Below are 15,787 nucleotides of genomic sequence, written 5' to 3'. Positions count from 1 at the left end.
CAGCTGGGGGCTAGGTCTTTATGCAAACAACCTCCCCTTCTATGGGGAAGGTTTTTTCACTGCCCAATCAATTCCTATTATTGGAGAGAACTGGAGAGAAAAAGAGTAAGGAACTACGTAATTACTGGTTATAATTAAGGCTAATTCAAAAAAGCGCGAGTAGGAAATAAAAGAAAGCAAATAACTTCTGGTTAATGTTTAGAAATCCCCTAAGATATGGTTATCTTTCTCTTGACAGTTCAAAAAGCTTCCAAGAAATAACATTCTTATGAAACAAGGGTAAGATTAGCTTATTACATTTGGAAAAACTAATGCTGGCTTGAGTTTATACAAAGTATTAGGACCCAGAACTTTCTTAAATTACTTAATGGGGAAAACCATGCATGAACCAGCCCAGGGCAAGCTGGAGTTCCTGAATTAGAGTCATCCCCATCGGAGAACAGGTAGGAAATGACTACAGAGGAGAAAAATAAACAAACACAAACAAAGAAAGGTCACTTCATATGGTTTCAAGCCAAATAAACCCCCAACCCTAACCAAGGCAAAGGAGAATTAATTGCCTTTCCACAGAATACACCCGAGTGTGGCTTTGATATTTATTTCCCCATGGTTACCCTTGATGCTCATTTTAATCCCAAAATGAAAAGTGATGTTTTGTGACACAGCCAGCCTCTAGACTACTCTCAGCACTGTATCATACTGCTTCCACAGAAAATGCTTCCTTTAGGGATGCGGTCATTTCCTGGAATAATTCAATCTAATAGTTAATTTTGGTAAAAGCTGCATCGTGAAGGCAGCCTTGACGTCAGAGACTTGGGTCTGATTCCTGCCCCTGCTAATTAGCTGGGTTATCTTATTCAAGTCAGTCATCATTTCTGAGTCTTCGTTTCCTCATCTTTAAAATAGCATAACTACTTTGTAGGTTTCTGGTAAGAGGATGAGATAAATTATATAAAGGTGGGCACACCATAAACACTGGATGGTAGCTCTTATTTACACTGAGTTCCTACTAAATAGAGATGCTGTGTTAAGCTTTGTGAAGATACAGGTGAATGTTCTTCTAGCTGCAAATGGTAAGATTCCTAAATGTGCTGAATTTTCAAAATTCTTTTTGTGCATCACTTCTTTTTGGCCCCTGAGGAACACAGGGGCAAGCCATTTAAATAACTAAGATTTTGGAACTACTTGACGGCTTATAAAATGTTTAAGGGCTGCCCTCGTCGGATTGGCTCCGTGGACAGAGAGTCTGCCTGCGGGCTGGAGGGTCCCAGATTCGATTGTCAAGGGCACGTACCTTGGTTGCGGCTGGATCCCCAGCAGGGGGTGTGCAAGAGGCAGCCAATCAATACTTCTCTCTCAACACTGATGTTTCTCTCTCTCTCCCTCTCCCTTCCTCTTTGTAAGACATCAATAAAAAAAAATGAAATAAACAAAACGTTTAAGGGCTCAGAGTTAAGAATACCCAATTCCTAAACAGCCACCAAATAACTGACATGGATACGAGAACCCAAGCACCTTCGCCAGCACCACGGTGAGCTCTCCACAGCCTCGGGACCTCATTCAAGCACCTCGGGCGCTGTTTCTGGTCGGGTGTTTTCTGGCCGTTGGACTCCTCGCTCGCCAGTACCCCTGGGAAGAGGTGAGTATTTGTTTGGCCCCATCGCCGGCACTACGGGGGCCACCGCGGGCCGTTCTGGCCTTCGAACGTCCAGGGCCACTGAGTGGCCTCTAGCGCAGGGCTCCCGCTTCTCCGAGTGCAGAGAGGCGCCCCTCTCCGCTTCCTCGGAGCATCCCATCCTCCCGACCCCGCCGCGTCCTCGCGGGGAGCCGAGCTCCCCGGGCGTCGTGACCGCCCCGCCACGCTTTTCCCGCCCTCCGCGTCCGCACGCTCCGCCTGCCGACCTCGGCGAGCGGCGGCAGCGCGCTGGAGTCCGCCGGCTCTCGGACGGCCCGCCCCCTGGCACTCATTGGGTGGGCTCCTCTTCTCCCCGCCCCCAAGCTTTCTGCTTCCTCCGTGATTGAACCGGGGCCGTGTCCGTCCCAGCTCTCAGGCACCGCCCCCTCCTCCCCACGCCCTGAGGCGCCCTCCGCCCGTTTTCTTCCCTCGCCCGGGATCCTCTCACCCCTGCCCTGCCCAGTGGGTATTGGGTGCACCTGACAGCGGCCCGAGCCTTATAGGGACAGGCGCCTCCTCCCGTTACAATCCCACCCACCAGGCCCCAACTCTCCGACACCTCCCGGGCGGCACACTCCATCCCAGAGCTCCCCCCACCTCTCCTCGTCCCCGATTCCTCCGCCCCTCCTTCCAACCACGGTTCCGACGCCCTGGGCGCTCTGCCGGAACGGGCGACGTGCTGGGGGGATGCGCTCCATGAAGGCTCTGCAGAATGCGCTGAGCAGGGCCGGCAGTCACTGCTGGAGGGGAGACTGGGGTCACCTGAGCCGGAGCCCCCTCCTGGGCGGGGGCGTCCGGCACCACCTCAGTGAGGCCGCGGCGCAGGGCAGGGAGACGCCGCACAGCCACCAGCCGCAGCACCAGGATCAGTAAGGCTTGCGCGACGGGTAGGGAACAGGCTCCCACTCACTAGCTCCCAAGTCCCATTCCTCGGGAGCGCATCTCATCTTCCCTGTCCTCTCTTCGCTCACTAGCCCGCGATGCCTTTTCCTTTAGATGTGGGGTTTTGGGTCCGCCGCGCTCGGGCAGTAAAATGCCGTCCGCCCGGGAGAGCGTTTGGTCAGGTCGGTCCTCGGGATGGTGCCTGTCCAAGGTGCGTACCTAACGGGGGACCTAGATGCGCGCAGTGTTTCTCGGGGCACGTGTCTGAGTGCGGGGCTGTGTGCGCACCACCCAGCCTCATCCTCCCGCTCCTGCTCCTGGGTATCTTAGGGGATGCGTGGGTACGCAACAGCCTCCCCGCTCGAGTCCTGCTGTACTTGGGTCTGTCGGTGTGGGGTCTGTCGGTGTGGGGTCTGTCGGTGTGGGGTGTCTGTGTTTCGGCGTATTCTCGGCGTATAATATGTGATGCGCGTGTATTATTGGTGCGCAAGTGCGTGCGTGTGTCGTTTGCGTAAGTGTTGGGTGTGTGCATTACCGGGGCTCCCTAATCTGTGAATAAGGGTGTTTTTCCAATTGGTTGTTGAATGGGGGAAATCTTTATAATAGTGGCGGGGTGCGGGATGGGGGGGACATAAAACGCAGATTTCTGAAACTAGAGCCCATCAGATCTGCTATTTGTGCTTCTCAGGCTTGCTGATCTAAAGGGCGCTCTCTCTCTCTCTCCCTGGGGGCTCTTATTCTGCCCTAACCCCCAATACCCAGGAACACTTGGTGGCTGAGCCTCCTTCCTCGGAGACACAGACAGAGGCAGAACAGGAAATACTGCCCTCCCCAGAAGTGACTATAGACACTGTCCGAGTAGCCCCTGCTCTGTTACAGCAGGGACAGGAAGTGGACCATCTCCCCCGTCATTGACATCTACCGATGACTTTCAGAAAGATATGCACACGTAATTAAAGTAGCCAGACACACAGCCTACCTCACCACCACTGGAATCCCTGTTCTGACCAATATGGTACTGTTTATGTATTTATTATTAATCATTAGTATGCTGTACTTTTCCATCAGCCTCTTCTCAAGGAGGCATGGAACATTTCAACTTGAAAGAATAAGCCCTCTCTCTCCTGATCCACTCTCCCACTCAACTTCCCCCAGATAATTGCCATGGGAGAAATGATGGTGGGATAGAGCCAAGGCTTACCCTCCTTCCCCTCACACTTTCTGTGGGATGGGGAGCAAGAGGTGTCCCTGGTCCCCTGCCCCCTTTCCTTACCCAGCTGAGTCAGGTGGATAAGGGTGTTTTTAGAAAGCTTGGTCCTCCTGCCTGTGGCTGCCTGTGCTCCCAGGGACTTCTTGCTAATGGCCTTGGACTGGTGCTCCCTTGGGCAGAAGGAGCTGAGAGCACTGCAGGGGGATGGGCTCTGGGAATATGACACCATGAGGGGGAGGGGTGTTGGGGGGGAAAGGGGAGTAAAGTGAAAATACCATTATTCAGGTTATTGTTTGTTTTTTAATATTTAGCTTTATTGTTTTTATTATAAAAGAAAAACAAGATAAATAGAACATCAAAAATTAAGTTCCCAATTAATTTTGTCGTATATATCCATATATATCCTATATATATGTATATATAAAATTTAACAGAAATAGGATCATGGCATTCATATTATTTAGTAACCTATCTTTTCCATTTAAACAGCTTTCAATATCATTGAATATGGGTATATATTGTTATTTTAATGGCTGCCATTTTGCCATTTTAAGATTCCATTGTATGAAGTATCATAATTTAACCAATTTTCAGTTTAGTTACTACAAATTCTTGTGCACTTGTTCAATTATTTCTTAGAATAAATTGCTAGAAGAGTTTGCTCTCCAGAGATTGATATCTTGTATAATCTAATAGAGATATTTTTTGCATATATCAGCAGACACATGTTAATATTATTTTCCCTTTTTTATGCAAATGGTGTCATACTATATACATTGTTCTGCATTTTGCTTTCCCCCCTCAACATTATGTTGTAGATCAATCCACATCTGGGTCAAAGGGTGTGCAATTTTGTTTGTTTGTTTTGTTTTGTTAATCCTTACCTGTGGACATTCTTTCCATGGTTTCTTTCAGAGAGTGGGAGGGAGGGAGAGAGGGAGGGGAGAGAGAGAGAGAAACATCTATGTGAGAGAGACACATGGACTGCATGAGCCCCAACTGACCAGGGGGCAGGGAGCAAACCCAAACCAAGGTACATGCCCTTGATGAGGAATTGAACCCGAAATCCTTCAGTGCACAAGCCAGTGCTCCAACCACTGAGCAACACCGACCAGGGCAAGCCTTATTTAAGGCTTGAGACACATTCAGTAGGATGGCATTATTTCCTGTCTTCCTTCAGCTTCGGGCAGAAAGACCTGCTCTCAAAGTGTTCCTGTGTATTTCCCTTCTTGAGTTATTCCTAAGATATCTTTTTCCTCCCTTCCTCTGTCACCACATGAATCCTCCCTTCCCTATAGGCACTACGCTTAGTGTGACAATTGGATTTCCTCAGAAACAGGAAAACTTCCCCCTCTCTTAGTATTTCTCCTAGAACAAAATACATATACACAAATGCCAGTCTATGCCAAACTTCTTGGTTATTAATATATTGTTTTATTTTTAATGCATTGTTTCAACAGAGAATATGTTCATATTCACACATATCCTATTCAATAGATAACATGCATATTCATATAGTTAACAATTCAAAATTTACAAAATGCTATATAGTGGGAAATATCCCTCCCACCCCTTTTGCCAGCACCTGCTTCATCTCCCTAGGGAGAGATAAATCAGTCTTCCAGAAATATTTTGTGCCTGAAAAAGCAAATATATATACTTTTCCCTTTTAAACATAAATAGTACCATACTAAAAATAATGTTTTATAGCTTGCTTCCTTTAGTTAATATTAAATCAATATTTATGTATGCTCTCATTAATTTTTTAATTGATTTTAGAGAGGTCGGAGAGAGAGAAAGACATCAATTTGTTGTTCCACTTATTTATGCATTCACTGATTGATTGTTGTATGTGGCCTGAGCTGGGATCAAACCTGCAACCTTGGTGTATCAGGACGACTGAACTACCTAGCCAGGGCTTTTTTTTTTTTTTAACACTGAACAATAGTCCATGATATACATACACTATAGTTTACCTATCCAGTTCCCTGTTGATACACATGTAGGTTGTTTCAGTATTACCTATTACCAACAATGCAGTGAATATGTTACTTTGTAGGTATGTGAGTACATCTACAGGATAAATACCTGGAAGTCAAATTGTTGGGTCAGAGGGTTTTTAAGGGTCTTAATCTCAGATAGCTGTCATATTTGGAATGATCGGATAAAATTAATTCCTCTAAATCTGTTAACATATTAATAGGAGAATTCTTGAAGACCAAGAAATCTTCAGTACCTGGAATCTTAAGTGTTATAAGCCAGCTAGAGAGATAATTTGGGGAACAGAGAACTTCCTATAAGTGTAACTAGGTAATTCTTTTTGAAGACCCACTGTGTGCTAGGGACTTTGCTCAATGCTAGGAAGACAAAAATACATAAAACACAAAGACCTAACAGTGGAACAAGAGAAATTCTTCTGTCAATAAGATGATGTGTTGTGTCATACCAGCTGTATAGCAGCATCTGGAGGTTAGGGAAGCCTTTAAAGAGTTAGTAACATTTGATTTGGACCTTGAAGGATGAGCAGGACTGTGCAACATGAAGGATAAAGAGGTTATTCCATGCAGAAGTTTTAGCATAAGCAAAGGCCAGGAAGCCTGACGATACCTGGCCCATTTGGGAGCCACCTGGCATAACTGGAGTGTGGGGGCACCGTGAAGAATAGGAAAGGAATGTTGGCAGGTTCTAAAGAGCCTTCAATGCCATACCAAGAAATAATAACTTATTTTGTAGGCAATAGGGAGCTATCAGAGGTTTTCAGGAGTGAAATGACATTTGTGTTTTAGAAAGATGACTGAAGCATTGTGGAAGATGGGTTGGAAGTCAAGAAGAGAGTATAGTACTGTTAGGAGTCGGTGATAAGGAAGCATGATGTACCGAGCATCTGCTTCGTGAAAGACAGTTTTTGGAATGTATGGAATGTTATTTTAATGAAGCTTCACATCACCCATGTAAAGCGACATTACTACCCTTATTTTATAGATGAGGAAGCCAGTTGAGCAGTATTAAATAACCTTACTATCTATATTAAGATCATACAACTATTAAGGTACAAACACTGGTTCTTTCTACAATACCATGCTGGCACAAGGGAAGAAAAGATACGAGGGTCGATTTGAGACATTATGGAGGTAAATTCAACATTGTTTACCAACTGAACATGGATGCAAGGTATGGGAATTATCCAAATGGCTCCATGTTCCCAGCTTGGCAACTGGAGGAGTGGTAAAACTATGAAGAGGAGCAGAGGGAAGGAGGTGAAATTACCTCAGGTTTGGACATGTTAAGTTTGTGGTACCTGTGGAACATCTAGAAATGGAAATGTCTATAAGGCCGCTAGAAATAAAAGTCTAAAGGCCAGGAACAACAACAACAAAAAGCTTGTGAATAAAATTTAAGACTTCTCAGGACAGATGTGAAAGTTGACATTATGGGGATAGATCAGATAGCTCTGGGAGGAGGCCTAGAATGAAGATACCTACTACTTATAAGCCCATGTTCCAGGAGGAGCAAGGATCAGTTCTCAGGTTCCTGCCCTCCTCCCCTATCTCTGCCCCCAAACAGTGATTCGTCAGAGAGTGGCATGCTGTCCCGCTTGGGTGATCTGCTCTTCTACACCATTGCTGAGGGACAGGAACGAATCCCTATCCACAAGTTCACTACTGTAAGTTTCTCAGAACCCTAATCCCTTGGGATCTCTTATTTATTTTAGAGAAAGGAAGGGAAAGAGAGAAACATGGACTTCGTTGTTCCACTAATTTAAGCATTCATTCGTTTATTCTTGTATGTGCCCTGACTGGAAATCCAACCCACAACCTTGGCGTATCGGGACCACGCTCTAACCAACCGAGTTATCTGGCCAGGGCCCTTGGGATCTCTTGAAAGTGGGGAAAATGGTAGGACAAGTACAAGGCAGCTAATAATAGGTTGCTTCATGAGGATGGAGAATAGTAGATGCCTAGACTGATGAGACAATCCCATACCTGCCCCAGGATGGGAAGATTAAGTCCTCTGACTCAGCCCATCTTCTTGGTTTGGGACTTTGACCCAAGGGGTTCAGAAACCAGCTGCCTTGATGAAAAAGGGTAGGAAAGCCCCATTAGCCTTCAAAGCTGTTCTATTTCTTCTTCTTAGTTTGCAAACCCATTTGTTACACCAAATGTAGTAGTTGGGATTAAGCTAATTGTTGTCCATTGGGAAAGAGTATTAGGATTGTATTACTGTCCTTGTGGCTGATCTTTTTAGCTTCTTCTTTACCCTAAAGGCACTGAAGGCTACTGGACTGCAGACTTCAGATCCCCGGCTCCGGGACTGCATGAGCCAGATGCGCCGCATGGTTCGAGAGTCCAGCAGTGGTGGCCTCTTGGACCGAGATCTCTTCCAAAAGTGAGGGCCCCAGAAACAAGAGCACCACTCTCAATTGTTCTTGGACATAGATTATAACAGCAGGGAGGGATCTTAGGGATTGGAAAGTTCAGCCCCTCACTTTATTTTATTACTTATTACACAAGTTACACTTGAGTAGCACATACTCAGTATAAGAGTTCAAACAATATAGAAATACATTTTCTCCTTTCCCTGTCTCCCCAATCTGAGTTCCATTTCCCAGAAGTAAACATTATTAACAGATTAGTATCTTTTAGATAATGCCCTATGCATTTACATACATATAAGAATATGTGTAAATATGCTTATTTAGGATTTTTAAAATATAAAGATGACCTACTATGCATTTTATTTGGGTATTTATTTTTCTTGGGCTATCTTTCCACATTATTCCAACCCCTCGTTTTAGAGGCAAAGAAACTCAAGACCCAGAAAGACAAAGTGACGTGCCAAAGGTCACACAGTATGGGTCCCAAACCTGATGACCACTCACACCTTTATTCCAAATTGCCATGGCTCCAGAGTGAGTCACAGCTGCATCTCTCCAGCTCCCTAACCCACTCACGTCTGGAATCCAGGTGTGTGAGCAGCAACATTGTGCTCCTGACCCAGGCATTCCGAAAGAAGTTTGTCATTCCTGATTTTGAGGAGTTCACGGGCCATGTGGATCGCATCTTTGAGGATGCCGGAGAGTTCACTGGAGGCAAAGTGAGGGCCAGGGGACTAAGGGAGGGGCAAGGGCTCTGGGCCAGATATACCTTGCTTCTCAGAGATTTCCTGGGGCTGGGAATCCAATGGATGAGGGGTGAGAAGCAGGACCTCTAAAAATGGAGACAAGAGCTTTATGTATTCCTATACGTGTAATTTCTAAAGCAAGTGAGGGGATTTTAAGTTTTTGTGGGGACATTTGGCTTAAGGACTCAATAGAACTTTGAAAGAGACTTATAGGATAATTGAGCCTAAGAACCAAAAAGGGAAGCTGATCCCAGAATACTCTTCCTTTTACCTTCCATGGACTTTACTGCCTTCTCTGTAGGAGTGGAGCTACAGAAAGATAAGGTCTTCTAGGACTTAAGTCTTGGGTGTCTCCGAAAACCACCGGCAGAGGAGAACTCTGTTGCCCTAGAGAAAACAGAATTTTAGCCTTTATCGAAAAGGTTCTCCTGACCCTGAACCTCAGCAGCTCTGTTCCCCTTCTTCACATCCATATCTCCATTCTGTCCATTTTCTCTCCCTACTCATGACCAGGTGGCAGCCTACATCCCTCAGCTGGCCAAGTCAAATCCCGACCTGTGGGGCGTCTCCCTGTGTACTGTGGATGGTCAGCGGTGAGATGCTGGGTGAGAGAAAGGGGAAGCAGGGCCCGGGTGCAGAACACGGGCCGACCTCTCATGGCAGCTGTCTACTTCCAGGCACTCCGTGGGCCACACGAAGATCCCCTTCTGCCTGCAGTCCTGCGTCAAGCCCCTCACCTACGCCATCTCCGTAAGCACCCTGGGCACTGACTACGTGCACAAGTTTGTGGGCAAGGAGCCCAGTGGCCTGCGCTACAACAAGCTCTCCCTCAATGAGGAAGGTGAGCACTGCCAGGGCTCAGACCAGACTCATAAATGCTCCCCTCTTATCCCCACCTCACCCTTTTTTGTTTATTTCTCTGCCCTTCCTGATTAGCTCTGTCATTCCATCCTCCGCAGCAAAGAAATCTTTCTAGTCTAGCCTGCAGAGTGGGCAGGCTGGAAATGAGGTTTTTTTCTCAGTGGCTGATAAAGACACTGGGTGGTTTGTATTTCCTCAGGAATCCCCCATAATCCCATGGTCAATGCTGGCGCCATTGTTGTGAGCTCCCTGATCAAGGTCAGTGCCACCCTAGCCTTCTCTAAACCCCCTGTTCCTATATCCCTCATATCTGTCCAGCTCTCCAGGGAGACTGGTGGGGCTTTGATTCCTTTGAGGATCCCCAGGAGGCAGTGAGGGCACATATGAGGATGTTAATAAAAGGAACTTTACCCCTGCCCCCACCCACGAGTCAGGAACCCAGAGCTTCCTGGCCCTTAGAGAAGTGAGCAGGTCCTGACCCCTGCCTAGGACCAAGGGCCAAATGCCAGACACAGGGGGAGGACAACACTATCAGGTGCTGATTGGCCACTTCTGGGTGAGGGACACACAGAAGGAAGGGTGAATGGCCAGGCCAGGGTAGCTATTCACGTCACCTGGAACTATGAGTTGGCCTTGAGCAAAGGTGTCAGGCTGGCTTGTCAGCTGTAGGTCTCCCAGGGCTTGAGTAACAGCCTGAGAGTAATGTGGGCAGCAATGCTCTGGAGCCAATCACAGCCCCTCCTGGGGAAGGTGGTGTTAGGAGCCCTTCCTCCAGGGACTTAGGTGTCAGAGTTCCTGTGATGTTGACACTGTAGTTGACATGTGCAGGAAGTAATGCGGGTGGGAGGAGACCAGGCTCCCTGGAGAGCTGGGCCGATGCTCTGGGACAGCTCTATCTATAGCTCTGTATCTGGGGCCTGCCTCATTCCATTCCCATCTCAGCAGACCCTATTGAACTTGATTTTCAGCTAAAATCTTCAGGTTTATTTCAATTACCAACATAATTGATAAACGTGAATGTTATAATATATGCAACACACACCCACATCCCATTCCTGTCCCTCCAGTCTTGGAGATGGCTATGGGAGTCCGGGAACGGATAGAGTAAGGATCCCGCATGGGGTGTAAGGAATGGGGATGGGATCAGGAATAGGGGTGGGGCTTGGGGACAGGATTGGAACCAGGAAAATGAAAGTGGGAGTCTGTGATGAGGGTTAGAATTGAGAATGGAAGTGGGAGTGAGACTCCGGGATGAGTGAGGCTCATAGACGGGGTGAGGTGATTTGTATTCATTACTTGATAATAAAATCTAAATGATTTTGTTTTTACGGTCACTAAATATACATGGATACAAAAAAGTCTTAGTTGTTTATTGGTGTGGGGTTTTTTAATAAAAAGATTAATATAAAATAAAGAAAAAAAAGGTGATTGTAAAATGTAACACATTCCCAGTAGCAAACCAGTCTAACACTTTAACTGGGTCCTTCTGATCCTCCTGTCAGCTTCCTAGGCTTGGAATACTGATATCTCTCTCTCTCTCTCTCTCTCTCTCTCTCTCTCTCTCTCTCTCTCTCTCTCTCTCTCTCTTTCTCTCTGCAGATGGACTGTAACAAAGCAGAGAAGTTTGATTTTGTAAGTTTCCCCCGCTGCTTTTCTCCATGGCATGTTGTCCTCTCAGCTGCCCCAGTGCCTGGCTCTAACCCTTTGATAGTGCACAGCCCATACTAGAAGCCTGATTTCCAGAGCTGTGGGGATCTGGCCTCAGAGAAGAAAGGCACCTGAAGTTCTTGCTGGGAAAAGGACTGAGGGGTTCAGAGTTAGTAGGGGTCCTCACTCATGTGGTGCCTCCCATGCCTCTTTTTCTCTTCTAGGTGTTGCAATATCTGAACAAAATGGCTGGGAATGAATTCGTGGGTTTCAGCAATGCCACGTAAGCCCTTGTTCACAGGATTGGCTGAATACATTGTGTGTGTGTGTGTGTGTGTGTGAGAGAGAGAGAGAGAGAGAGAGGAGAGAGAGGATAGAACCATAGGAGGAAGAAATCCCAAGGGAACTTTGGGCCCCCAGCTCCCTCTGAGCCCCTTCATTGGCGTTTGTTTACTTTATAAAATAATTTGCTCTATTTCTCTTTAGTACTTAATGAGCGAGGTGATGTGAGGATTTCTTGCCAAGCCTCTCAAGGCCAAAAACCTCATCAGTTTTTCTAGACTAGATGGCTAAACAATTTGGGGTGTTTTGTCTTTTACACTTTATAATAAAGCTCTGCCTGGTACTTGCTGGAGCCCAGGAGTTTCCCAGTATTACTGAGAATCTATAAAGGGGTTGATTTAATTTAACATGTGCAATGTAGTTCTGTCTCTCTCAGGGAAGTATTTTTTTCCCCTTCTCCTCACACCCACCCCTCAAACATCAAGTACTAAATTGGGTGTTTGCTTCAGATTCCAGTCAGAGAAGGAAACGGGGGATCGGAATTATGCCATCGGCTATTATCTAAAGGAAAAGAAGGTAATTGGGAGAGGCTGGGAGAGCAAGTCCCTGGGAATTCTGTGGCTGGGGGAAGGGCAGTTCGGGCGGGGGACTTGGGCTGAGATCCTGGCCGTGTGAAAAGACGACTGATGGCCTGAAGAGAAATGCTCTCCCCTCTTCTTCCTTGCAGTGCTTTCCTAAGGGGGTGGACATGATGGCTGCCCTCGATCTCTACTTCCAGGTAAACAAACACTGCCGTCAACTCAGGGAGCAGGAGCAGGACAGGCTGTACTTCTGGCTCTGACCCACAGGGATGCTCCTCCAGAAACACCAGGGGGACGTGTAGAAAGATCAGGATGCCAAGAACGTTGCTCTACAACCAAGAGTGTTCAGGTCCACACCACACCCTCACCTCTGCCTTGTCTCCATAGCTGTGCTCCGTGGAGGTAACCTGTGAATCAGGCAGTGTCATGGCAGCCACCCTGGCCAATGGTGGGATCTGCCCCATCACAGGAGAGAGCGTGCTGAGCGCTGAAGCAGTGCGCAACACCCTCAGCCTCATGCACTCCTGCGGCATGTATGACTTCTCAGGCCAGTTTGCCTTCCACGTGAGTGCTTCTCGCCCTTCCATCCATTTGCCACAAGCCCATAGCCAAGAAGAGAGGACACTGAGTCTCTGAAGGTGGAGAGGTGGAAGCTTGTACCTGCCTCCCATTCACTAACTTCCAGCCAGGCGATTAGGCTGAGAATCCTTAGGGGGTTGCCAAACACATAAAGTCCCTCAAACACATAAACACGTGATGTTGTGACCAATCTTCTGTGGCCCTTCACATGGCTGGTGCTTCTCTAGATTTCAGGTTAGATGTCACCTCCAGAGAGAGGCTTTTCTGACCACTTTTATCCTCAGGTGATGCCCCTCCCACTTCCTTCTCTATCACATCACCCTACTTCGTTTCTTCTGTGTTACCATAAGCTGTGATTATTTTTGTCTATTTGTCTACCTATTTACTGTCTATCTCCTATCATCAGAATGAGAGGCTTTGTCCTAGCTCTAGCATCAGTCACGGAGTAGATACCCAATAAATATTTCCTTACTGAAGCCATGAATTTAAAGGGGGGTAGGGGAGGAAAGGAGTAGGAAAAGCTAATTAATAAGCCAAAAAGGTTGAGATGGGTGTGGCCTTGCCCACACAGTCATTTGGGATAAACTATTAACCCAGACTTGGGACACCTCTAGCTCATCCTCAGTTTCAACTTTGTCCCCAAGGTGGGCCTGCCAGCCAAGTCAGCTGTGTCAGGAGCCATCCTCCTGGTGGTACCCAATGTCATGGGAATGATGTGTCTCTCACCTCCACTGGACAAGCTGGGGAACAGCCATAGGGGCATCAGTTTCTGCCAGGTGAGTTACTTTGCACATAATACCAAATATTCTTGAATGAGCAACTAAAGAGCAAGGAGTAAATAAATAATGAGTAAGTAAATAAATAATAATGAGTAAGTAAATAATCTCTCTGGCTTACAATTTTAGAAGTTGTAAATAAATAATAAGGAGTAAGTAAATAAATAAATAATAAGGAGTAAGTAAATAATCTCCTACTAAGAGCAAGGAGTAAGTAAATAATCTCTCTGGCTTACAATTTTAGAAGTTGGTGTCTCTCTTCAATTTCCACAACTATGACAACCTGAGACACTGTGCTCGAAAATTAGACCCACGGCGTGAAGGGGGAGAAGTTAGGGTAAGGAAAACCCCAGGTGGTGTCTAAGAATATTTCAGAATACCCTTGGCTAAGCATCCAGGGAGGTGGGTCATGGGGCAGAGCTGGGCATGGGTGGTCTCAAAGTCACAGTTAAACTCAAGAGGGTATGATCTGTTTTCCAGAACAAGACTGTGGTAAACCTGTTATTTGCTGCCTATAGTGGAGATGTCTCAGCTCTTCGAAGGTACTTCTGTGACCAAATAAACACAATAAAATACTCCTGGTCAGAGATCTCATGAGGAGTTATCATAGCAAAATAGTTCAGTGCTTCAGCTTTAGTCAGATACAATGGACACACAGTGCACTTAAATGAACATTTTTTCAAAGTACGGTGCCTACTATGTGATAAGACCTTAATTAATGGTAGCCACTGTTATGATTAACCTGGGTGTTAAGAGCAGATGTGGTAGGTAAGGACCCTGCCTTAAATGGATTACAACATCGGCAAATATGTACTGGGTGGCTACCACAGATAAGCAATGATGTTTCTGGAACCATCATACTCCCGTTTCTCTGATATGGGAGTAACAGTCTCATCTGGGTAGAGAACATATTGTGCGAGGCCTACGATTTTGGCATAAGCTCTGGAACCTAGCCAGTCTGACCCCACTTCAGAAAGGACGTGAGTGATTCTAAGCTGATATGGGTTACTCCAGCTGCTTTCCACTACCCTCAGGTTTGCCTTGTCAGCCATGGACATGGAACAGAAAGACTATGACTCCCGCACAGCCCTGCATGTTGCTGCAGCTGAAGGTATCTGAAGGTTAAATAAGAGGGGAGGTAGATCGGAAGACCCTTCCTTTTCTACCAAGAGTACCTTCCCCCCCATTGGGTATGCCCTCAAGGTTACAGGAGCAGTCAGTTGTTTTGTCCAGACACCCTTCAGTTTGCAGGCTGACTGTTATTGGGTACTGCAGGGAACAAAATGGGAAGAGGCCTTTTCCCCTCCTTTATTGGTTCAGAACTCCAGCTGCCAAGGGTCTGCACCATTGTTGTCCCCAAAAGGTTCAGGATCTGTACCCTCTCATTTTCCTTCTGCCCATATTCCTAGGACACATTGAAGTTGTTAAATTTCTGATTGAGGCTTGCAAAGTGAATCCTTTTGTCAAGGACAGGTGAGTAGCATTAAGTTAAAAGGGGGTGCGGGTAGCCACCGTTGTTATGTATAGAACAAGGGCTCTTTCTCTGTCTTCTTTGTTCCTCTCAGGTGGGGCAACATTCCCCTGGACGATGCTGTGCAGTTCAATCACCTGGAGGTAGTGAAACTGCTTCAAGATTACCAGGACTCCTACACACCATATGAGAACCAGGCTGAAGTAGCAGCTGAGGCTCTGTCTAAAGAGAACTTAGAGAGCATGGTGTGAGCATGGAGCGCCCATGGCCCCTGCTCAAGAAAAAGCACGAACTGGCCACACATTTAACCCATAACCACCAAACATGCTAGAGAGAGCTGCACTCCTTCAGTGCAGACCAAGACAGGCCAGTGCTTTCTGTGAGAGTCAAAATACCCCATTTCCCTTGGCAGAGTATAGAGAAGTGCCTAGGTGGATACCTGCAGAAGAGCTATCCACGGAGACTGTGGGCTTCTTCAAGGTACAGCCTAATTGCCTCGCCCACTCAGAATCTTCCCAGGTCTTCACCCAGGTCCCCTCTTCCTCTCCCTGAAGAAACCATCATGAGAGAGAAAGAGAGAGACACTTGGGTGAAGGGGCTCTAGCCACCATGCACATGTATATATCCACAGAGCTATGCACCTGGTTTCAGTTGTCTGGAGAGATCTGTCCCCTTGGCAAGGAAACAGACATTTTATAGACA

At 46.7% G+C, this 15,787-nt stretch overlaps 1 protein-coding gene across 6 annotated transcripts; it reads left to right on the top strand.

Moving 5' to 3' along the window:
- The first annotated feature begins 2,143 nt into the window (after positions 1 to 2,143).
- GLS2 (glutaminase 2) lies at positions 2,144 to 15,674 on the top strand. 6 transcript variants are annotated; one of them, XM_079774739.1, is made up of 18 exons: positions 2,144 to 2,544; positions 7,332 to 7,431; positions 8,032 to 8,153; positions 8,732 to 8,861; positions 9,402 to 9,481; positions 9,566 to 9,729; positions 9,949 to 10,007; positions 11,349 to 11,381; positions 11,621 to 11,679; positions 12,188 to 12,254; positions 12,406 to 12,456; positions 12,647 to 12,823; positions 13,483 to 13,614; positions 13,859 to 13,951; positions 14,095 to 14,156; positions 14,649 to 14,725; positions 15,024 to 15,087; positions 15,180 to 15,674. In XM_079774739.1, exons 1-18 carry the CDS (start codon positions 2,363 to 2,365, stop codon positions 15,334 to 15,336), a joined length of 1,809 nt encoding a protein of 602 aa, XP_079630865.1. In that variant the 5' UTR covers positions 2,144 to 2,362; the 3' UTR covers positions 15,337 to 15,674. The 6 variants fall into 6 exon arrangements, with proteins under 6 accessions (XP_079630865.1, XP_079630870.1, XP_079630869.1 ...); XM_079774744.1 differs by having other exon boundaries at positions 8,702 to 8,861; XM_079774743.1 differs by having other exon boundaries at positions 7,984 to 8,153.
- Positions 15,675 to 15,787: the final 113 nt, after the last annotated feature.

Source organism: Cnephaeus nilssonii (assembly GCF_951640355.1).
Source record: "Cnephaeus nilssonii genome assembly, chromosome: 6".
Taxonomy (NCBI): domain Eukaryota; kingdom Metazoa; phylum Chordata; class Mammalia; order Chiroptera; family Vespertilionidae; genus Cnephaeus; species Cnephaeus nilssonii.
This window is presented reverse-complemented; position numbering and strand designations above follow the sequence as displayed.